Consider the following 23,343-nt stretch of genomic DNA (forward strand, 5'->3'; position numbering starts at 1 on the left):
CGATGATGCAAGCCTGTTGCCGGGGCAACTTCACTCCCATGATTTTTGTTATCCACAGATGGCCAGTGAAGGTGCGTCGTGCCGAGGTTAAACCTCTCGCATGATCCGGGCATTTCCGTATCCATATAGGGCTACGTTTGCATGACGTACATCTGCAGCGATACTAAATTAAGAGTACGGCGGAGGAAAAAAATCGAGGAATATTTTATTTAAGGGCAAATCCCAGCTGGCAGTAATCTTGACAGCCACAATTCTTTTAGGTCACTCCTTATTAGGGCTCTAGTACTTTTTCATTCGAGTTAAAGGGAAAGTTCACCCAAAAATAACGATCGTCATCACTTACTGCATTTGCATTAGATTTTGGAGTTTGTACTTCACACATTGAATAAATTACTTGTCAAATCCAGGAGATTCTGATTATATTAAACATCTGATTTGGAGACAGTAGGGAAACCACCAGTTTGGATTATTTCAATGAATTGTTCCTCTGGAAATAAAACATTTTCTCATTTATTTACAAACATTATGACTTTTCCTTCTTTAAATTGTTTTTATTTATTAGAGTTGTTGTTTTTGGAATTTTTCCATTAAGGTATAAGAGGTCGAAAATCGTGAAAGTAAAACACTTTGTGAAGTGAGACCAGAACGTTGTGTATTGTTTTCTTAAGCAAATATAACTGTTAGCTTCTGGTCAGGGTTAGAGATTTAACGCATTCCTGTTTAGGACCCTGAGTGATTCTAGTGCCTGAAAGATGTCTAATGGGTACTCTTTTAGCGCCTGATGGTTATTCTTACAAAATTAGGATATGTGTCGCTAGAACTTTGCTAAAATGACCATTGACGTCTTTTTACATCAATTGCTTCCTATGCTAGTATATTGATGAGACCATAGGTATTGAAGTTTAAGTTATGATATTAAAGTAGACTTGTTTGATTTCACATCCCTTAGCCTCGATTATGTACTATTATATGAAGCATTTAGTGAAAAAGAGAATAATGGTACTAGCGACATAAATCGTAATGTAATTTAGTAAGAATTGCGACCAGGCGTTAAAAGAATACCCATTAGAAGTTCTTTTAGGCAACAGAATCGGGGTCCTAAAGGGGACCGATTTCAAAAGGGGACTCGATTTGTCATCATGACACCGGCCCATGCCTAGTTCAGACGTTGATATACTGTTTTGAAACATCAAATGTAAAAAAAGTCTTATTTTAGTGACCAGGGCTTAAATATTTACTACTGAATCTGTGATGTTGCGGTGACTAATATGATATTTGGCCCAGTGTTTGTTTGTTGTATTTGGTGTCACGAGAGGAATAAAGAATGGCTGTGTGCTGAGTGTTGTTATTGCGTTTATAAGATTCAAACTCGAGTTTGTGGTTATTGATCAAATGAAAATATCTGAAGCAAAACCAGTTTAGATCTATCGATGCAATAAAGTATCAATGTAATATTGTGAGGAAGAGTCAATCGACACACTACTTTTGGCGTGTGTCTGTTTGTGTGAGTGTGTTTGCATGAGAGAGAGTGTTTGTGGGTGTTTTGTAAGAGAGAGAGTGTGTATGTGTCATTGATTGTAGCGGGTGCGCAGGGTTGTGATGTTACCTGTCAGGAACAGAATGAAATGCGGGCACTTTCACGCTGAGAGGACGAGGAAAAGCAGATCCTGCAGCCCAGCAAACACAGTCCCTGCCGCCCGTCTGCCATTCGTCTTTCTGTCTTTACCTCCTGACAGCCCTCCTGTCGTCCGTCTCGAAAAAGACGATTGCGGAGAACAATGAATCGACTCCCTTTTAGCTCGAGCTGATGTCTGAATTGAGTCGGCAATTTCAATTTCATACATTTCGTTGCACTGAACTTGTATGTGTGTAATGACAATAAATTAAATTGAATCCAATCCAACACCTCACAGGATCCACAAAAGCAGATATTTTGAGGTGGTTTTGAGTCCGTACAATGGAAGTCAATGGGGTTCAGTGTTGTTTGATTATCAACGTTTTAAAAAATATCTTATTTTGTGTTCTGCAGATGAAAGAATTTCTTAAATTCGCATTTAAATGTCAGTTGTCTGGTTTGTTCTGACGCTCGGGGAGACACTTTGGCGTCTTATTCATCATGTATCTGCTGATGGATTAAAACCACTGAAACTTGAGGCCAAGAGCATTTGCGAGGCGTCTCTGTCGCGAGACTGTTCGGCGCTCGTCGACTGAATCTCTGCCTCTTGAGTTTCCTCATGTCCAAAACATAGATTTCTTCTGATAACACAGGAACCAGATGTACGTTTTTGTTTTATATTTTTATATAACTATTGCTGTACAGGAAAACTCATGATGGTATAAAGAAGTTAAGTAAGAAAATAGATGTCATGTTTTCGTATCTTGGCACTTCTTTTGCATTTGACTTCGTAGATTGAAAAGCTTTCTCATTGTCCGGCTTTTATTCAAACATAGAGGACTCTTAACCATTATACACAGATCAGTGTCTGTTTCTTTCAATAAAACGCCTGTGTGTTATTAAAACAGATGTCTGAAAACTGATGATAAGTCATGACTGTTTCGAGTGCTGACCCTAAAAATATACTCTTGACCCTTGATTTTTTTGTCCTCTGTGCAGAAAAAGAGTCGTGAGGAGAGCGAAGGCGAGGGCAGCGGGGTGGAGATCCTGGAGAACCGACCCTATACAGACGGGCCGGGCGGGTCGGGTCAGTACACCCATAAGGTCTATCACATCGGCCAACACATCCCCAGCTGGTTCCGCTCCATCTTACCGAAAGCCGCTCTTCGCGTGGAGGAGGAGTCCTGGAATGCTTACCCATACACCCGCACACGGTCGGTATCCTGACTTATCATCATAAAAAAAAACACGAATCAGGCTTTTTTCAGAAATGCTGATGTGATGTTGACACTGATCTGTTCTCGCTTGTCCTGCAGATACACGTGTCCATTTGTCGAAAAGTTTTCCATCGATATCGAGACGTACTATAAACCGGACACGGGAAGTCAGAATGACGTCTTCAACATGTCTGCTACTGAGAGGAGACAGCGGGACGTAGGTATGGTTACATCAGGTTAATTTCTCTTTGCTGATATGGATATTGAAGGATTGTTTGTGGTTTTACTGATCTCTGTTCTGATGTGTTTAACGTTAGCGATGAGCTTCTGTTTAAATCTGTGTGCAGATTTGTTTAAATTAGTTTAAACAACATAAAATGTATATCAATTTGTATTTGTATTTTGACGTGTTTTTTACGTGACATTTACTTGACAACCAAAAGGACACAAGTTATTAAGTGTTATTTATTCAAAAAATGTTTGGTTTATATCAAGGAAACACATCTGCCAGTTTGGTAAGAAAAAATATCTTTACTTATTTTAATATATTTTTAATAATAGATGATATATTTTAAATCATACATTTACTTGAGAAGCAAAGTCTTAAGATATTACATTTATTTTTCTTACCACATTGGCAGACATTTATTGTTTTAAGCAGAATCTTAAAGGGATAGTTCACCCAAAAGTGAACATTCTGTCATCATTTATTTCTCCTCATGTCATTAAAAATCTCTATGACTTCTTCTGCAGAAAACAAAAGACAATATTTTGAAGAATATTTTTGCTAGAAAACAACAGTTATTACCAAGAAATGCATATTTTGCTAAATTTCACTGATCTAGAATACACAACATATATATATATATATATATATATATATATATATATATATATATATATCTGTAAAAAGAGGATGTAACACTTTATAAATGCTAAACCAGAACTCAGCATCTCCTGTTAACCACATGAGCACCATCAACTTCAGATGCTCAACGGTTTGCTCCGACGGAACCTCACACGTTCATCTATCAAACGGTCCAAACAGGAAGCGCTCTTGAGTCACATCTCTGTGTTTAACATGCAGACAGCGCTCCATTTCATTTGAACAGTAGCGAGTAACATGCTACAGCACGAGAGCCCCAGTGCATTCTGGGACAGGTACTGGAGGTATCTGAGCCGAATGTAGACATACGCAAACACTGCAGGGGGAAGCGCCCTGTACATGCTGTTACATAACTCCATTCAGACCTGGAGACGTGTGTTCAGCAGTGTACTGCAGAGACATCTAGAGACCGCATGAAGATATTACAACAGAAAAAACAATCAAAACCCAGCAACAGAATTTTAAGGAATTCAACAACCGTGTTAGTTTTTTTTTCTTTTCTTTAGGACACAAAACTAATGTAAGTGAATACGGGACACTTAACAACATTTATCAAAACAACTTCTTTTGTGTTCTGCAGAAGAAAGAAAGCCATAAAGGTTTGAAATGACAAGAGAGCAAATGATGACGAATTTTCATTTTTCGGCTGAACTATCACTTTAAGTACTTTTTTCATTCATTGATTCTCTACCAACCCGTTCTCCGTCCGTGCCTCGTTCCCCCAAAAACTGCGGCCACTTATTCAAGCGCATGTCTTTTGCAGATCCCATCGACATTGTGAAAGATGTCATGGCCCTTCACGAGTATCTGGCTGAAGAGGACCCTAAACTCTACAAGTCAGTGAAGACCCAGCGAGGTCCCCTGAACGATGACTGGATTGCAGAAATCAACATCAACCCCGGGAAAATGCCCGTCATGTGTGCGTACAAGCTGTGCAAAGTGGAGTTTCGTTACTGGGGCATGCAGTCCAAGATCGAACGCTTCATTCATGACGTGGGTAAGACATCCTTACTTTGCCGGCACAGTGTTTATCCAGTTAAAATAAAGATTGTACCAGTTAATGCATTTCTGGTTTTAATTTAGTAACCATTAGTACATCCCTAATGTATCTTACCGTCCGTCTGCTTATTTAGTTTGCTTGGAAAGAAAGAAAGAGGGGTGGAGATTTGTCTTTCCAGTAGTACCATATGAAGCGTGTTATCTGCCACACGTGTGTTTTGTGGTCGTGTTATCGGTGTGCGGGGGTGGGCGGCAGGTGTCAAGCGCTCTCAAACCTCTTAAACATTAACCTGCGTTTAATGAGAGAGAGTGATGCGGTGAAAGCAGCCTCCTCCAGACGGGATTCATTTCTGCCGCACGGCCGACGCTTAATGTTTCATTACTCCCGTATCAGCTCATTGCCTTTTTTCTCCCATCATTTGAGAGAGGTGTGATGCTAAATTCATCCTTTTGTGGGCAGATATTGCTCGCAGTTTTCTGGCAGTTGAGAAATGTCTTTTGCACATCTCTTCATCTGCGAGCTCAGTTATTTGAGGAATTGGTAAACGGCATCAATGAATCTTTATCGATTGGCCCAAATTTCATCCCAGTCCAGAATGTTCGTAATTTCCATTGACCAAATGTTTTCAGTGCTTTGATGTAGCGTGTGAGATCTCACAAGTATCGAAACTATTTCCATCACTTGATATTGTGATAATGAACTTCTCCATCAGGGTTGAGAAAGGTGATGGTACGGGCTCATCGGCAGGCCTGGTGCTGGCAGGACGAGTGGTACGGTCTGACCATGGAGGACATCCGACAGCTGGAGCTGGAGACTCAGCTGGCCCTGGCGAAGAAGATGGCTCAGTACAGCTGCAACGAAGAGGGAGGCGAAAACAACGGCATGGTCACAAGCCCCGAAAAAGAGCTGGAATCCAAAGAGGCCATCGGCTCCATCGAATCAGAGAACACGTCCAGAGGATTGGGAGATACTCTGCAGGCCAGAGGGGAGCTGACCAAACAATGGTCCACCTCCTCCAGGTCCTCACGCTCTTCCAAGAGAGGTGGTACGTTCACATTTAACCAAACAGCATCATTCAGAGTCCCACCTGCAGTATATGTTTTATAATACATTGCTTAACACATTTATTGGACCAAATGTATTAGATGAATGGTTGAATGTTACGCCTGATGAATTTCTGACTTCTGAGAGAGGTTGAATGTGCCAGCAAAAATGTTTGTGCAAAAACGTGAATAAAGAATTTAGTTGTTTCAGTTTGAAACTAAATGAAAACATTTTTTTGACTTTGACACAAGTTTTGACGGATTTGAAAAATAAAAATTGTGCTTTTATTATGACAGGGGGTCTAATACATTTGTTAAGTATTGCATTTCTTAAGATTTTATTTAGAATAAATGCATTTTTTAAATATGTTTAAAATTAACTTTTAATTAATTATTAATTTACTACTAAATAAAGTTGTAAATTGCTTTTTTACTTAGTGTAACTTTTAGATTTTCAACTTTCTTTATATTTACAGTGTTAATATTTTATTAATAAGTCATTTTTTTAGGTTTTCTTTATTTTGAAGATTTTAAATTGGCTTAATATGTTTGTAGTTTTAATATTACTTTTGGTTAAATGACAGATAACAAAATTGCTTAAAATTCTAATATAGTTTTTAGGATAGAATAGTTTTTTTTGTCCCAGTTAATCATATACAGTAGGTGCCCAACTTAAAGTTTCTATGGCAACATTTCTAGTTTTCCTGGAGTTTAAGTTTTTTATACCATTTAGGCCTATATTTCAATTGACTTATATTAACAGAAATCACATGTCTTTGAATTACATGAACTGAGAAGTTTATTTGTCAAGTTTGATAGCTTACAAAAAAGACTTGTTTTGTTTCATCCTGCAGACTTTTAATTACAAACAAATATGAATTTAATATATATACATATACGAGAATGGAAGATCAGTGAAGTTGCACTTTAATGATATTAGGATGAAAACAATCACCAAATATGATTTCCATCTTTTTAAGTAGTTTGATCCAGTATTTGTACGGACATGACCTGACTTTATGTGTTTATGTGTGTGTCACACAGGAAGTCCTTCACAACACAGTATTTCAGAATGGCGCATGCAGAGCATCGCCAGAGACTCGGAGGACAGCACAGATGACGAGTTCTTCGACGCTCACGGTAACCCTCGGTTTTGTTTTTCAACTTTAAGAGATTCTGACGCTCAGTTTCTTACTCGGATCTGTTTCTTTCACAGAGGATTTCTCTGACAACGAGGAGATCTTTTCCAAGGAGATCACCAAATGGAACTCCAATGACCTGATGGATAAAATCGGGAGGACAGAGGCAGAGGAAGCTCAGGGTATGCGGGACACTTTACCTTCAGATGGCTGATACGCTGTGGGGTTACGGGGCGGGTGCAACATTTTTATGCAAAAAAGGATTTAATATATTTCCATTTGTCAGAATTTCATATAGCTGGACTCATATGCTGTGTCTTTGAGCTTATGAAGTTTTTGTCTAGAAGTGCGTACATTTTTTGTTGCAGGTGAATTCTGTGAATCTGGCATCGAGTTTTCTGACACTTCCATTGTGGAGCGGCTCGGCGAGGTATGTCAAACTCATGTGCATCGAACTTATTTCAACACTTTATGGCCAGCGCAACATTTTTCATTTTCAATTTGGGTTGTTTGAAGAGAAATGTTTCCGTTAAAGTTTGAGCTTGTCCGATAAAACCAGAAGAACAGCCACAATGCATTATCACATAAAAACCCAAAATATTTCTGCGTCTCTGAGGGTTCTTTGTTATGCAATAACAAACCCTCACTAAACTCTCCATCTGACCTTTGACGGTTTGTACGGTCAGCTGCCATGAGGTTAAGTTCTCATGTTGTGAAGGGTTTCACAGGACGTGTACTAGAAGAGCACACAAGCGTTTTGATTCATCTCAATACTCTTTAACTCTGGTCCACAGAGACTCAGACCCATGCGACGCTCCACGGCCCGCAAGCAAAAGAGCAGAGCACGCAGACGTGCAGCTGTGATTGATATCACTGCAATATGGACGTCAGATTAGATCCGTTTTAGCAGTGTTGTCATACAACACGTAGAGTGAAGAGTGTGTTGTACGGTAGAGATGTTTGTTCTGTTCTTAATTTAGTCGCAGATGCAATCCTACAGTCTATGTCGATGTTTGTGAGTCGTTCCCCAGCAGCCCCCTGTCGTGTGTGGATAAAATGAACGTCTTATAAATGTGTCCCTCAGGATTGCTCCTCGCAGCAGGGCTTACAACCCTCAAAGATCCACGTCCTCATCCTCGTCCTGCACGGAGGAAACATCCTGGACACTGGAGGAGGCGACCAGAACAGCAAACAGTGTGACGTCAACACCATCAGCGGTGCGTTTGATGCCGTCATGAGAGTTCACTATCCCACTGCTTTAGGTCGCATGGCCATACGTCTGGTGCCGTGTCCGGCCGTGTGTTCCGAAGCTTTCTCTCTGGTGTCAAAGTGAGTACACACGCACGCACGCACACACACACACACACACACACACACGCCTGATCCACTGCCAGGAAACTATTTTACTGTGGTGCCACAACCCACATTCACACAGAATTCTCTCTGTTCTGTCCTTGACACAGTTTGAGTCCGTACAGCTATGATGAAGGCTGTCTCTCTAACAGTCAGGATCACATCCCTCTCGCTGCCCTGCCCCTATTGGCCACCTCTGCACCACAGTACCAGGACGCCGTGGCGACGGTCATAGTACGAGCCAATCAGGTTTACAGTGACTTCATCAAATCCCTGGAGGGGGCAACTTTCACCGGCCAAGTCAGTGGGATTTTATTGTTTATGGATGTAAGCAGTGGGAAGAGTTTTGTGCTGATGTTAAGTTGTGAGGTGTGTTAATGTGTTCAGGTGTGTCTGATCGGAGACTGTGTCGGAGGAATTCTGGGATTTGATGCTCTCTGCAGCAGTAACATCACAGTGTCTGAGAGCCAGAACAGCAGCCGCAGGGGCAGTATCGTCAGCGTGCAGGTGAACACACTTAAACACACACACATGCATACATTCACAAACATATACTCGATCACTTACCAACTCACACACACACCAGCTCACACTCACTCACACTCACACTCACTCACTCACTCACTCACTCACTCACTCACTCACTCACTCACTCACTCACTCACTCACTCACTCACTCACTCACACTCACTCACACTCACTCACTCACTCACTCACTCACTCACTCACTCACTCACTCACTCACTCACTCACTCACTCACACTCACTCACTCACTCACTCACACTCACTCACTCACTCACTCACTCACACTCACTCACTCACTCACTCACACTCACTCACTCACTCACTCACTCACTCACTCACTCACTCACTCACTCACACTCACTCACACTCACTCACTCACTCACTCACTCACTCACACTCACTCACTCACTCACACTCACTCACTCACTCACTCACTCACACTCACTCACACACTCACACTCACTCACTCACTCACTCACTCACTCACTCACACTCACTCACTCACTCACTCACTCACTCACTCACACTCACTCACTCACTCACTCACACTCACTCACTCACTCACTCACTCACTCACTCACTCACACTCACTCACTCACTCACTCACTCACTCACTCACTCACTCACTCACACTCACTCACTCACTCACTCACTCACTCACTCACTCACTCACACTCACTCACTCACACTCACTCACTCACTCACTCACTCACTCACTTACTCACATACATGCATACATTTTTAAACACACACTTCCTCAATAACTAACTCACTTACTCTCTTACACATGCTCACTCACTAACTCACACACACTTACTGGCTCTTACACACTCGCTAACTCACACTCACTACCTTGCACTTGCTCACTCACTAACTCTCACTCACTCAATTACTCTCTCACGCTTGTTTGCTCATTCACTAAATCACACACACACACTCACTCACTTACTAACTCTCTTTCTCACACATGCTCGCTAACTCGCTCACTTAATAACTTTTTTAGGCTCACTAACTCACACACACACTCGCTCACTTGCTCTCTCTTGCTCAATCACTAATTCACACACACTTGCTCGCTCACTTACTAACTCTCTTTCTCACTTACTAAAACTCACTAAATCACACACACTCGGTCACTCACTTACTAACTCTCTCTTGCTCAATCACTAATTCTCACACACTGGCTCGCTCACTTACTAACTCTCTTACACTCACTAACTCACGCTCGCTTACTAACTCTCTTACACACGCTAACTCACTAACTCACGCTCGCTTACTAAATCTCTTACACACGCTAACTCACTAACTCACGCTCGCTTACTAACTCTCTTACACACGCTAACTCACTAACTCACGCTCGCTTACTAACTCTCTTACACACGCTAACTCACTAACTCACGCTCGCTTACTAACTCTCTTACACACGCTAACTCACTAACTCACGCTCGCTTACTAACTCTCTTACACACGCTAACTCACTAACTCACGCTCGCTTACTAAATCTCTTACACACGCTAACTCACTAACTCACGCTCGCTTACTAAATCTCTTACACACGCTAACTCACTAACTCACGCTCGCTTACTAACTCTCTTACACACGCTAACTCACTAACTCACGCTCGCTTACTAACTCTCTTACACACGCTAACTCACGCTCGCTTACTAACTCTCTTACACACGCTAACTCACGCTCGCTTACTAAATCTCTTACACACGCTAACTCACTAACTCACGCTTGCTTACTAACTCTCTTACACATGCTAACTCACTAACTCACGCTCGCTTACTAACTCTCTTACACACGCTAACTCACTAACTCACGCTTGCTTACTAAATCTCTTACACATGCTAACTCACTAACTCACGCTCGCTTACTAACTCTCTTACACACGCTAACTCACTAACTCACGCTCGCTTACTAACTCTCTTACACACGCTAACTCACGCTCGCTTACTAACTCTCTTACACACGCTAACTCACGCTCGCTTACTAACTCTCTTACACACGCTAACTCACGCTCGCTTACTAAATCTCTTACACACGCTAACTCACTAACTCACGCTTGCTTACTAACTCTCTTACACATGCTAACTCACTAACTCACGCTCGCTTACTAACTCTCTTACACACGCTAACTCACTAACTCACTCGCGCTTACTAACTCTCTTACACATGCTAACTCACTAACTCACGCTCGCTTACTAAATCTCTTACACACGCTAACTCACTAACTCACGCTCGCTTACTAACTCTTTTACACACGCTAACTCACTAACTCACGCTCGCTTACTAAATCTCTTACACACGCTAACTCACGCTCGCTTACTAACTCTCTTACACACGCTAACTCAATAACTCACACTCGCTTACTAACTCACATTCACTCACTTACTAACTCTCTCTCGCTCACTTTCTTACTCTCTTTCTCACTTGCTTCCTCACTCACTCACTCACGCTCGCTCACTCACATACACATGGATACGTTCACACACACACTTGCTGTTAGTATCTGTACGGCATTAGTATTCAGTAAAGGCAGCCTATCAGATTGGCGCTTGTGGATTTTGAAAGCTGTTTTTGTGTTCAGTATCCACCAGACAGACTGTGAGACTCATCTAAGCGTGACACCATACAGGCGAACACTAAACCCGCATATTAACACAATGATTCATCACATTCCATAATAAGAGATAAGACCATTCCACACCTTTTTTACTCATTAATACTTATTGTGTCTCCACAGGACAATGATCTTTTATCTCCTGGCATCATTATAAACAGCTCTCACTGCTCGGGATCCGGCTCGGGTTTATCTCTGGAGGGCAGCCGTCATCTCAGCCGCAGTAATATAGACATCCCACGCTCCAGCGGTCCGGACGACCCCAAAAAACAGCTGCCACGGAAACGCAGCGACTCCTCCACATACGAGCTGGACACCATCAAACAGCACCAGGCCTTTCTGTCCAGGTGACTCATGGGATTTCAGTGTCAGAAGAAGTTTTGTCTTTCAAATATATTCATGTGTGTGTGTGTGTGTGTGTGTAGTCTGCATTCCAGCGTCCTGAGGAACGATCCGGGTTCACGTCGCTCCAGTAGCAGTACGATGCTGGAGGGAGGCGGAGTTCTGGGGAAGTTTGACTTCGAGGTGTCTGACTTCTTCCTCTTCGGCTCTCCACTGGGTCTGGTTCTTGCTCTGAGGAAGACCGTTGTTCCCTCTCTGGATGGTACGGCGGCACATTGAGTACACAAATGAAGCTTTCAAAATCTTTGACGCTGTTAACATTTTTGTTCTTTGTTCAGTGGCTCACCTCAGGCCGGCGTGCCAGCAGGTGTATAATCTGTTTCACCCCGCGGATCCGTCCGCCTCACGTCTGGAACCTCTGCTGGAGAAGCGCTTCCACCTGTTGCCTCCGCTCAGCGTGCCGCGATACCAGCGCTTCCCTCTGGGCGACGGCCAATCTGCACTGCTCGGTAGGACGTTTACATCTGCTAACATTTGCGTTGAGGTTACAATTTAGGTTTTTTTACTCAAATGCGAATCACAAAACTATTGGGACACTTGTGTTAAGAACTCATTACATGCAAATACATGTTTGTGATGTTTGTAACGGTTTAATTGAATCCAACAAACATTCTTCATCACCGCAGTCACGACCACCAAACCGTGCGCCGGTCGGTGTCGTTCCTGTCTGTTCTGTGTCTTTATTTTCTGTCTCTCTTTCTGTCTGTCGTTTTGCACGTGTCCCTCATCCCGCAGTGGAAACCATCCAGAGTAACCCTCAGCTCCTGCCGGAGAGCTTGTGTCTGTGCGCTCCGCGCGCTCAGGACTCCATCAGCGAGACTTCCATCGCTGTCCCTGTGCTCAACTGGCCCCTCGTGCCGGCCCCCATCGAGTGTGTGTAGCCATTCCTGGTTTCTTACACCCTTCAGTGTAAATGCCCCGGTGTCGTGTCCTCGTATCCGCTCGTGTTTGTGTTTGTGCGTCTGCTTTCACATCCACACGCTTGGGCTTGTTTCTCCATCAGTGATTTCTGATGCTGCGACTGTAACTGGTGTGAAATTATATTTACAGGTGAAGTCATGTTTGTTTCTTGTGATAGCTAAATCACGTCTGAAGTCACATTTCACCCCCAAACTAAAACTAATATTATTAGCTGAAAGGATTTTTATTTTGGCATCATTCACACATTTCAGTAAATATTTCTTATTTCAGTTTATTATAAAACATATTTATAATATTTTTTCTTTATATCAAACGTTTATATTTTATTCATTTATTTACGTTGTGTTTTTAAGTTATTATTTAATGACAATAATGTCACAACACAAGAAATCTTAGAGCCCTAAACAAAACATCATTACACATTTCAACACAGAAATGACACACTTCACCTTTGTAAAACATTGAACAGTCCTGTTGACTAATACAGCGTTGTGTTTCGTACGGGCTTGCATGTGTAGATGGTAGATACTGCCCCATGAGGACTTCACAGTCAAAGTTCTCCTCTTAATTCATCTATGATGGTCCAGATCAGACCGCAGGGCTCTCGGGGGGCAGTATTTACTTCTCTCTGTCTGGTATTGTGTTTGCAACTTTATGATTTGAAATCAAAGAGTGCTTTTATAAAACGTATTTAAACCCGATCTGCTTGCTGTCTGCAGTATACACCCTGCTGTAGATTTGTTAGTGATATTAGTTTTGTTCCTTACAGCGGATGTGATGCACTCTCACTGCATCATGTTTTCAGATCACTCCAATCCTTCATCTCCGGTGTCTATACCGGCTTTCCGTGGTACCCGGAGAGGCAGTGAGACCAGCATCGCCAGCCAGGTGTCGGGTTTAGCGGACAGTTACACCGCATCAAACATCGCCAACAGTGAGTTGACACACAGAAAACATACAACTAACATAAATGTCAAGAAAACAAGCTACTTTTGACACTTTAAATGTGCCAACTACTTGAATTAAAATCTATAGAGATATTTTTTTATTTTCACATTTTGTTACTTTTTTACATATACATACATATATTCATATAAAACTACGTGAATAAAAACTAGGCAAGTCCATGTTAAAAATACATATTGTTTTTAACATGGATTTGAGTGAATTTTATTTTCGAAAAAATTATACGGATTTTTAACGGATTATTTTGAGATTTACGTTTTTTTATTTTATTACATTTTTGCACATAGTTTACATGTTTTAGTTCGTTGTTTACATATTTTTAACAATGATTTATTTGTGTACGTATTGTTATGTATTTGTAACATATTTTTACTTGTATTACATTGTTTAACATTTATTTAGCAAATTTGTTACGTATTGTTGATACATTTTTTACTTGACATATTTACACATTTTGCACATTGTTACACACATAAATATATTAGGGCTGTTGACGTTAACACGTGAACGCATGCGATACATTTTCTCAGATTAACGCGTTAAAAAATTTCTTATTCATTCTTATTCATATAAAGGCCTTTAAACTATTTAGGTGCGATTTTAAATGGTTACATTGACACGTCAGTATAGATTCACAGCTTCTGGCTGTGGAACACAGCTCAACACAATGCGACAGCGATCCCGTCTGGTGAACACATGGGCCAAAGGCTGCGTCAGAATCTGTCAGACAGCGCATCAGTATTCATTTCTCGTTCGTGCTTGAATGAATAAAACACACAGGATTATGCCAGAAAGCATATTTTGTATAGTATTTTGGCAAGCACAGTCTTCAACGAGTCAAAAAAGTCTTAAATGAATGCAAAGAGTTGTTTAAATGGGAAGCGCATTAGGCCTGCTTAGAGCGGCAGCGTTCTTTAACATTAGTGACAGGAGTCATAGCAGCACGTTTATCAAAGAACGAAAGAAAAGAAGAAATCAATGTGATTTTGAAATACAGAAGAATCCTAATTAAAGCTACATTTTATTTAGCAGTAAAGACTTTTTCTGTATATTTCCTGTTAGACGGCACACTTATTATAATGGGTTTGATTAGTAGAAAAAATATATTCTTAATAAAGACATCAGTTGCAAAGCCAAAAATATTAGGATGTTGGCTTTCATTCATAAAATGACGCTGTTAAAGAAATGTGTTGTTTACACATACTTTTACATTTGAATAATTTCACATTTTATCTCCAAATTAATATTTAAAATCATAAGTTTTTAAAATGTATATATTTACACATTTTGCACATTTTTGCACACACACACACATATTTGTATATCTTGCATATTTGAAACTATTACATATTGTTTACATATTTGTAATGTTATTTACCTAAATGTTGCTTTAATTTTTTAAATATATATATATATTTTTTACTTTAATTGTAAAAGTCTATTTACCTATTACATACTTTTGACTTGTTTTCAACATATTTTTACATATTGTTTACATCGTTTATATATTAATCTTTTTACGTTTTTCAAATGTTTTCGGTTTACGTATAAATCTATATTTAATACATTATTTGATTTGTTTAAGTGCTTGTTATATAGTTAAAAGATGGACTGAGTTTAAGTTCACCTGTTTTCTGTTGTCTTGATTTTTTTTTTTGTTTCTCTAGTAGCGCAAGCGTGCCAACTCAGTCTCTCCAAAAAGCTCAATCTTTTGTCGCAATTGGCCCTCCCCTATCATAAAATTGGTTCCCGAAACCCCACCCCTAAATCCAGCAAGGTGCGTGATAGGCAGGTAGAGTCTGTGGATGCCGGCTGTATGGATGATGGTGAACAGAGCATCTCTCTAAGCTTTGAGCCTTCACCCACGCTTGGCTCTGACCCTCCATCACCATGTGTCCCACCCGACATCGAGCAAGGTACATGGGGCAGGAGAGTGAGGGTAGAGGTCAGGTCACAGATCTGCCCGCTCCCCTGTCTGCCTGAGTTAGTCTCTAGCATCCATCCCTCCTGCTTTCCTCCGTATCTTCTCGTCTGTTTCTGGATGATCTCCCCTGCGCTGATGCCCTTGAATTCATATTCCTTTCCCTTAAAAGCTCAGCGCTGGTGCTTTAGCACTTCATCTCTGGAACCCTGAGACGCTCGGGGGTTCTTCCACACGATGAAGATGACGATGATGCTTTGGAAGCATGTTGACCTGTCTTGCTTTTGTTTTCCAGTGTGTTTTATTTTGCTTACAGCCTCAAAAGTCAATATTATTGAAGATCTCAATATGAATTTAAACATTTCTCATCAAAATGACCCAAATCCAGATTATTTTACCTCTACAATCTACATTCATTTACACCTCCATACTCTTCATGTGTCAACAATTACACTCCGGTACTTACTGTAAATGAAACACAAATGTCCTGAGACGCGAAAGAGCAACATGTGAGCAATAAATTAGTTTTGTAGAAGAAGACGGTAGATTTAGAGTTGTGTTCTGGAGTGCCCTTGCTGTGGATCATTGGCTAGAGACGTGCGCTTCATCTCGCATGACCCACCACAACTGTCCTGTATCATATTCCTCACCCTGAATCACTTCTAAACTACCTGATGTTGTGAACGGATGTGTCTGATCTCGTGTGTTCTCTCTCCGCAGTCGCAGCACGCTGGTGGGGCACAAAACGTGTAGATTTTGCTTTGTATTGTCCTGATGCTTTGACTGCCTTCCCTACCGTGGCTCTACCTCACCTCTTTCACGCATCATACTGGGAATCAACAGACGTTGTGTCTTTTCTCCTCAGACAGGTGAATATTCACTCACATCATGTGTTCCTGTAGTTCAGCAGGTAGAGGATTGTATTCGATACACTTTATTTATCTATCTTATCAAGATAGTGATAAATCAAGTGATTTTACTGGGATATGTTGTGCCTGCTCTTAGATTTATTTAAAAAACAAAACTACCACTTATTATTCATATTTTAGAATACTTATGAATTCATCATAATTATGAAATAAAACAAAAGGAACTATGGGAATTATGTTTGAATGGTAACATATATGTATAAAGCTATTTTGTTATTTTTTGTTAATTTAATGTTTTTTTATCGTGCTTTAACTGCTTTAAATAGTTTTAGCGTTCTTCATTTCTTTCTTCATTTTTAATGTATGCTTAAATTTTTATTTATTATTTTACTTTTAAAACCTTGAAAAAATACAGATAATAAGTTTCAATTCACCCTTGAATGTTGTCAATTCTATATAAAAGTTCTGTTTAGAAAAAAATTACTGTAAATTATTTTAGTTTTCCTTTTTAAAATATTTAATATTTAAATATATATTTATAGTATCGTATTGCGAAAGCAGTATAATGTATTTTATTGCATGTTTTACTCCTACTGATAAAATATATTCACTTGAATGCAAGTCTCTTTGGATAAAAGCACACATGCATAAAAGAAAAAGTAAACTGTTGTTTAAGTGACGTGTCTTTTCTGGTAATCTATAAAGACACAGCTGTGGACAACCCATCAACCAAATATGACATTTTGAATCAGCCACGCATGTGATTTTTATTTATCTGCTATTTCCTGAAATTCGTAGGTTATGAGACATGAGAACTCCAGTATTTTGGAACTGGATGGGAAGGAAGTCTCCGAATTCACTCCGTCCAAACCGCGGGAGAAATGGTTGAGAAAGAGGACACACGTGAAAATCAGGGTGAGACACGGAATCTCTCTTCTTAAACACTGTTTGAGAGGTGCTTTTCTCATTTCACAATATCTCTTTGTGTTTTTGTAGAACGTTACGGCAAACCATCGCGTAAATGATGCCGTGTTTACAGAGGACGGTCCTCAGGTGGTCACGGGGCGTTTCATGTACGGTCCGTTGGATATGGTCACGCTAACGGGAGAAAAGGTGTCTACGAATGAATCCACTCATATAAACCATCATCACTGTAAATGATTCTTTTGACAGTATTTTTCTTTTTGCTGTCGTTTCAAGGTTGACATCCACATCATGACCCAGCCTCCATCGGGTGAGTGGGTGTACTTTGACACGGAACTGACCAATAGCAGTGGCCGAATCTCGTACGTGATTCCTGAGAGTAAGAAACTGGGAATTGGAGTGTATCCAGTTAAAATGGTCGTCAGGTACAGATACAGACACGCAACTCTCAAGTATTTGGTTGTTTCGCTGGGTTCTAGCCTGTTCTTTCTGTTAACAGGGGTGACCACACGTCAGCTGACAGCTACCTGACGGTTCTGCCTTGCGGCACTGAATTTGTCGTGTTCAGCATCGATGGCTCTTTCGCAGCCAGCGTGTCCATTATGGGCAGTGACCCTAAAGTACGCGCGGGGGCCGTTGATGTGGTCAGGTGAGGTCTTGACTTCTCATCCGTTCCTTTAAATGTCAGGCGGTGTTGCTGTTCTTGACATGAGATGGTTTGCTTTGGTTTGTCAGGCACTGGCAGGATTTGGGTTATCTGATCGTGTACGTGACGGGACGGCCGGACATGCAGAAGCAGCGTGTGGTAGCGTGGCTTTCACAACACAACTTCCCTCATGGAATCGTGTCGTTCTGTGATGGTTTAGTGCACGACCCCCTCCGACACAAAGCCAACTTTCTCAAGTGTCTCATAACTGAGGTGAGAGAACGCAGAACCGTCACAAACTTCTCTTCTGATGACTCAAGGGGTTGTGGGGGATATTATTTCTAGTCTAGTGTAATGTACGGTAGAGATGGCAGGCTGTGTGGATTGTAAACATAAGTTTATGATTATCTGGTTCATTTCATAGGCACACATGAAGATCTTTGCTGCCTATGGCTCTACTAAAGACATCTCGGTGTACACGTCACTGGGTCTGCCTCCATCCCAGATCTACATTGTGGGAAGACCAACAAAGAAGATGCAACATCAGTGTCAGGTATCCAAACACACACTGTCCAATGATGTCTCATCAACCCGTCTCTCTCCTCTCATATCAATCTGTCTTTGTTTTCACTCATTCATTTGTAGTTGTAGCTCTATTGGCACAGCATACTTTCTTAGTTGTCAACATTTACAGTATATCTTCATACAAGAAAAAAGTTATAAAAAGACAATGTACACAACAAGGATAATAATTATATAAAAAATAAACCAAGAAAGTGATAAATATAAATGTTAATCATGAACAAAAATAAATCATATACAAAACATTTGAAACAATAAAAAAATCAAATACTATTTAATAATAATAGTATAAAAAACATAAACATTTGAATATGATTTAATTATTAATTATATATATATACAACATCTAAAGAATATGATTTCTTATTATTAATGAACAACATTGTTTATTTATTAAAAAAACTTAAAAATAAATAAACCCAAAAAAGTTGTATATAAACAAAACATCACAATTAATAAATGAGAAATTGAATACTATGTTTTAATAATTATAGTAATAAAAATATTAATAACAACAATAATAAACAAACAAAATAATTGGAGAAACAAAACCACATTGAATTATTTACTTAATAATTATAATGTTTGGAAAACATTCCAAAAATAAATAAAATCCTTTTATTATTATTATTTCCAGATATCCATCACTAGTATTGTTATTAATATTATTAATCTCCATTTCTCTTTCTCTCTTCTTCTTCAAACTCTCTGTCTTTGCTTTTTTCCTGTAATCACAACACATTGTTCATGTGTCTCTCTTTCTCCATTCATACACACTCGTTTCTCTCTTTACTCCCACTAACATCCCTCTCTGCTCTTGTCTCAGTTCATCACGGATGGTTACGCGTCTCACCTGTCACAGCTGGAGTACAATCAGAGGTCCAGACCCGCCAAGACAGGAGGTACTCGTATGGTCCTGAGGAAAGGCAGTTTCGGGCTGGGCGGCAGCAGCGACTTCTTGCGCAAGCGCAATCACCTGCTGCGTACCATCTCCTCACAACCCACCCCTTCCACTCCCGTTGTGCATGTGGGCCGTCCCGAACGTGCCCAGAGCCAATCGGAATGCGACCGAGAGCGGGCTGAGCGCGCCCAGAGAAGCATGAGCATCGCCGCTGGCTGCTGGGGCCGAACCAGCAAACTGGAGGGCGGAGCTCTGAGCCCAAAATAGGCTCCACACACCGGGTTTAAAATCTAGAGGAAGACACAGAGACTTTAGCACGGCCTGCGAGATTCATTTATGCTCACAGTATTACAACAAACTCTGTGAGTAAACCTCAAGGTACTGTTGATGCATGAGAGTCCTTTGAGGAAATTAGAATAATTTTAGTTTCAAGTCCAGCAGCCAAACATTTTCAAGAAAACGAAATTAGCGCCTTAAGCATCGCTCTGGGTCCCGGCCCTCACCTCTGACCTGATTGAATGTACTGTTTGGACGGAAACACCTTGGACTCCTCCCTTTCACCCGTCATCCTGGAACATGACACACCGCTACCCTTTCAGACCGTGCCTCCTCTTACCTGCTCAGGGCAGCCATGATCTTGAGAAGTTGGTCAGACCAAGAGGCCGTCTCTCGTCCCTCTTGTTCTCACGGAGTACTCCGTGTCTCTCTCCGGCGGCATCTTCGAGTGGAATCCCAGCAGCTTTAGGCAATAAGGAGCCGACCCCATCACATGGAAACATGCAGGCCTTATGAACGGACGCTCAACTGAGCAACTATCCCTTTACCAGGCCATCTGCTTGCAATATCTACGAGACGTCTGCCGTTTCTCTGTCCTGTCCTCTTGACGCCCTCGGCACAGGCTGCTGGGTCACTCTCCACATATTTATTTTTTCTTCAACCTCTGAGCCACCAAAAACCAATCGTAAGCACACGTGGGATTTCACGCCACACCTGCTGAAGTAAAAAAGCGTCTTTAAAACTCCGGAGAAAATCTCCCATTTCCACCCGTGCAGCTCGCTGTTTGCATGTTCGTTTTTTTGCCAAGATTTGTATGGAGACGCATTCCACCTGTGCTCAATCATTTCCTGTGAACCTCTTTGCACTCATTCCCCGGTGATCGGGGGGAGCGATTCGATCGATCGATCACCCGCCGGTCTGATACCGCCGATGGCCAAATTCACTTCAATTAAAACGCTGTAGTACTGCAACTGCATCACCTTGTTGTTTTGCACTAGTGGAATAGTGGACGTCCTTTTATCATGTCATGTGACCCTCATCATTCACAGCAGGGTATTTGTGCACACGCACGATCATATATTTCTCCAAAATATAGGAAACGAGAAAACGCAAGAAATGTGCCAAAACCAGGTGGTGGGACGAGCGAAGTGTTGGATGTGTTGTAGCAAAGTTTCCAGGGCGGAGAGTGTACATACGCTATGTTTGGATGGCACATGTATAATGTTTTATAGATTTTAGATCATTCTAGATCAACTCAAATCCTTTAAAGTTCAGTAATCAATGATATTGTCCATATGTTCATATTATCGTGATTTGAGATCTATAGAAATCGTGCTCTTAATTTTTTGATTTTAGATGGGACAGCATGACCGAGTCGGGTAAAATTATTTGTTTGTTTTAAGCTGCCATGCACATACTGGAATAGCCATTCTGCATGTACGCTGGGGCTTCCCATCCAAAGTGATGGTTTCCAACCCGGCTGATGGTTTTTGTCGTTTTTAAATGAATGGGACTTAAACGCGTGTAGATACTGTAAAAGATGTAAATTTCACTACATAGGATACGTTACGGTCAGAATTTATTTATTTCCGTAGCTTCATAAGATGATAGATATTTCAGGTTTGACTGTATTCCATGTGTCGCTTTACTTTTTGTCTGACGTTTCTTTTAAGGACCAATGACGTGCGTCCTTGTGCATAATCGTCAACAGTGTTTCTGTAGCAAATTCTATAGAGAACGCCACCGTACCGCACGGACAATCACATGTGTTCAGGAAACAAACAAACAAACAGATCCTGCGAACATACTCACACACACACAAACACTTGTGCAGATGTTCTGGAGAGCGATCGTACTTTGGAAAACAGGCTTTTAATTTCCACTTAATGTGATATGATTTTAATCTTTACAATGTTCAGTTTTTAAGTTTATACTTAGACTAGTATTACTAGTCTTTGTAAGTAATGTGAACAGGTTTTGTCGGTTCGATACTAGACATCAGGGCAAAAATTCTGAAAGGTTTGTACGAATAAATGTGAAAAAAGAGCACTTGTTGAATAATTTAAAATGAAAAATGTAATTTTATTTTGTTCCACCATGCTTTTGTTTTCCATATCAGAACAGATTTACTTCTGCAGCTTGTTACGGTTTCTTAATACTGGCTGTTTTTCACAGATGTCAAGTTCATGAATTGTATTTATGAATGGAAGGATCAGACATGGCAGGGAGTTTTTGTGTCATTTGACGGTTTGTGCCACACTTCTGCACACGTTTTAAGCAGCAGATATTCATTGAAAGATTGTGGGCAAATGTACAAGTATTATATCCTCAGATAAACCGGATTATAGACACTTTTCTATTTTGCATGACACAGCATATCTTTCGTACACTTTGCTGTATAATTCAGTAATGGGCCACTATACAGGACATACCTCCAGTTTATATCTACGAATATGCTGTTGTCTCTATATAACTACCAAATATTTATCTTTGCAATCCCAAACCATATTTTTCAACACTGACATGCTGAGATTTTCAAATGTTGGCGTTTTGTTGGAATTAGAGTGAAAGTAAATCAAACTAAAACGACAGAATTTTTGGACACGTGCACCAATAAATGGACAAATTGGATAAAATAACATTCAAAATTGTTCCTGTTTGTTGCCAAAAACACTGTATGAAGGAAACATGTTTCGCTGATGAAGAGTGACACAGAACTGAACTGCGGGTTTATCAACTTCTGTTGTGTCGGTGTTGATCTGAACCGACTCGCTCTCTTACAGTTTTCTTACCCGGCCGGCGGTTCAGTGCTCTCATATGTATAGCTGTATGTAATGTGAATTAAATGCAGTTGGACAACTGTGCGCGTCTTCTGACTCTTCTATTGCTTTTATGCTTTATAAATGTCATACAATGTTCCATGTCATCGAGATTTATTTCTGTGGTGCTTTTCACAAATTGGCATTATTGCAAAGCAGCTTTACATTCAGTACATACAGATAGTAGTAAAGCAAACTAAACAGAGCCAGATTTAACACTTTCGTTTTTAAATGTCATGATTCATTTAGTGTCATAGTTGCCTTTGTTTTTTCCTATAAGGTGATATATGTGCTGGTATTTATGCCCATCACAACGATTGATTATATTTATTTTTGTCTCGTTTCATGAGTTAATGTCATTTATTTTCAAGCATATTCACTTATCTTCGATAATATTGATTTACACATTTAAAAAGATGAATAATTATTATATTTGTAAACAATTTGTATGTTGTACATTCATTGTTTGTTTGTTAATAAGATTTATCGTGATGAGTTATAGATCCTTTTTTTAATACGGATGCCTAAACAGCTTACGTCTGATGTTACCAGGAATGATGTTAAAACCACAGACAAACAAATCCAGAGCTTTCTGAACTAGAGACCCCAGGATCAAGGTATATTTTCAAAATATTACCAAGAAAATTGTTATACGCATGAAATGACACAATTAAAAATCATAAATTTTACATTATATTAAGAAAATTAACCTGG

At 40.3% G+C, this 23,343-nt stretch overlaps 1 protein-coding gene across 3 annotated transcripts in view; it reads left to right on the forward strand.

Annotated features, from left to right (window-relative positions):
- Window positions 1–22,666, forward strand: part of pitpnm2 (phosphatidylinositol transfer protein, membrane-associated 2) — a 41,448-nt gene extending 18,782 nt beyond the window's left edge. The window contains exons 3-26 of one of the 3 annotated variants that reach the window (XM_079448496.1): window positions 2,615–2,829; window positions 2,932–3,053; window positions 4,482–4,715; window positions 5,431–5,763; window positions 6,806–6,901; window positions 6,978–7,082; window positions 7,269–7,330; window positions 7,985–8,229; window positions 8,364–8,553; window positions 8,641–8,760; window positions 11,526–11,749; window positions 11,828–12,006; window positions 12,083–12,253; window positions 12,540–12,677; window positions 13,495–13,659; window positions 15,359–15,607; window positions 16,333–16,481; window positions 17,280–17,396; window positions 17,478–17,594; window positions 17,682–17,830; window positions 17,905–18,054; window positions 18,141–18,324; window positions 18,476–18,604; window positions 19,460–22,666. In XM_079448496.1, the coding sequence (XP_079304622.1) occupies window positions 2,615–2,829; window positions 2,932–3,053; window positions 4,482–4,715; window positions 5,431–5,763; window positions 6,806–6,901; window positions 6,978–7,082; window positions 7,269–7,330; window positions 7,985–8,229; window positions 8,364–8,553; window positions 8,641–8,760; window positions 11,526–11,749; window positions 11,828–12,006; window positions 12,083–12,253; window positions 12,540–12,677; window positions 13,495–13,659; window positions 15,359–15,607; window positions 16,333–16,481; window positions 17,280–17,396; window positions 17,478–17,594; window positions 17,682–17,830; window positions 17,905–18,054; window positions 18,141–18,324; window positions 18,476–18,604; window positions 19,460–19,801 (4,185 nt within the window). In that variant the 3' untranslated portion in view covers window positions 19,802–22,666. The remainder of the gene's footprint in view (window positions 1–2,614; window positions 2,830–2,931; window positions 3,054–4,481; window positions 4,716–5,430; window positions 5,764–6,805; window positions 6,902–6,977; window positions 7,083–7,268; window positions 7,331–7,984; window positions 8,230–8,363; window positions 8,554–8,640; window positions 8,761–11,525; window positions 11,750–11,827; window positions 12,007–12,082; window positions 12,254–12,539; window positions 12,678–13,494; window positions 13,660–15,358; window positions 15,608–16,332; window positions 16,482–17,279; window positions 17,397–17,477; window positions 17,595–17,681; window positions 17,831–17,904; window positions 18,055–18,140; window positions 18,325–18,475; window positions 18,605–19,459) is intronic. The other 2 variants (XM_079448497.1, XM_079448498.1) reach the window with 2 other exon arrangements.
- The last annotated feature ends 677 nt before the right edge of the window (window positions 22,667–23,343 follow it).

Source organism: Barbatula barbatula (assembly GCF_947034865.1).
Source record: "Barbatula barbatula genome assembly, chromosome: 24".
In the NCBI taxonomy this organism is placed as follows: domain Eukaryota; kingdom Metazoa; phylum Chordata; class Actinopteri; order Cypriniformes; family Nemacheilidae; genus Barbatula; species Barbatula barbatula.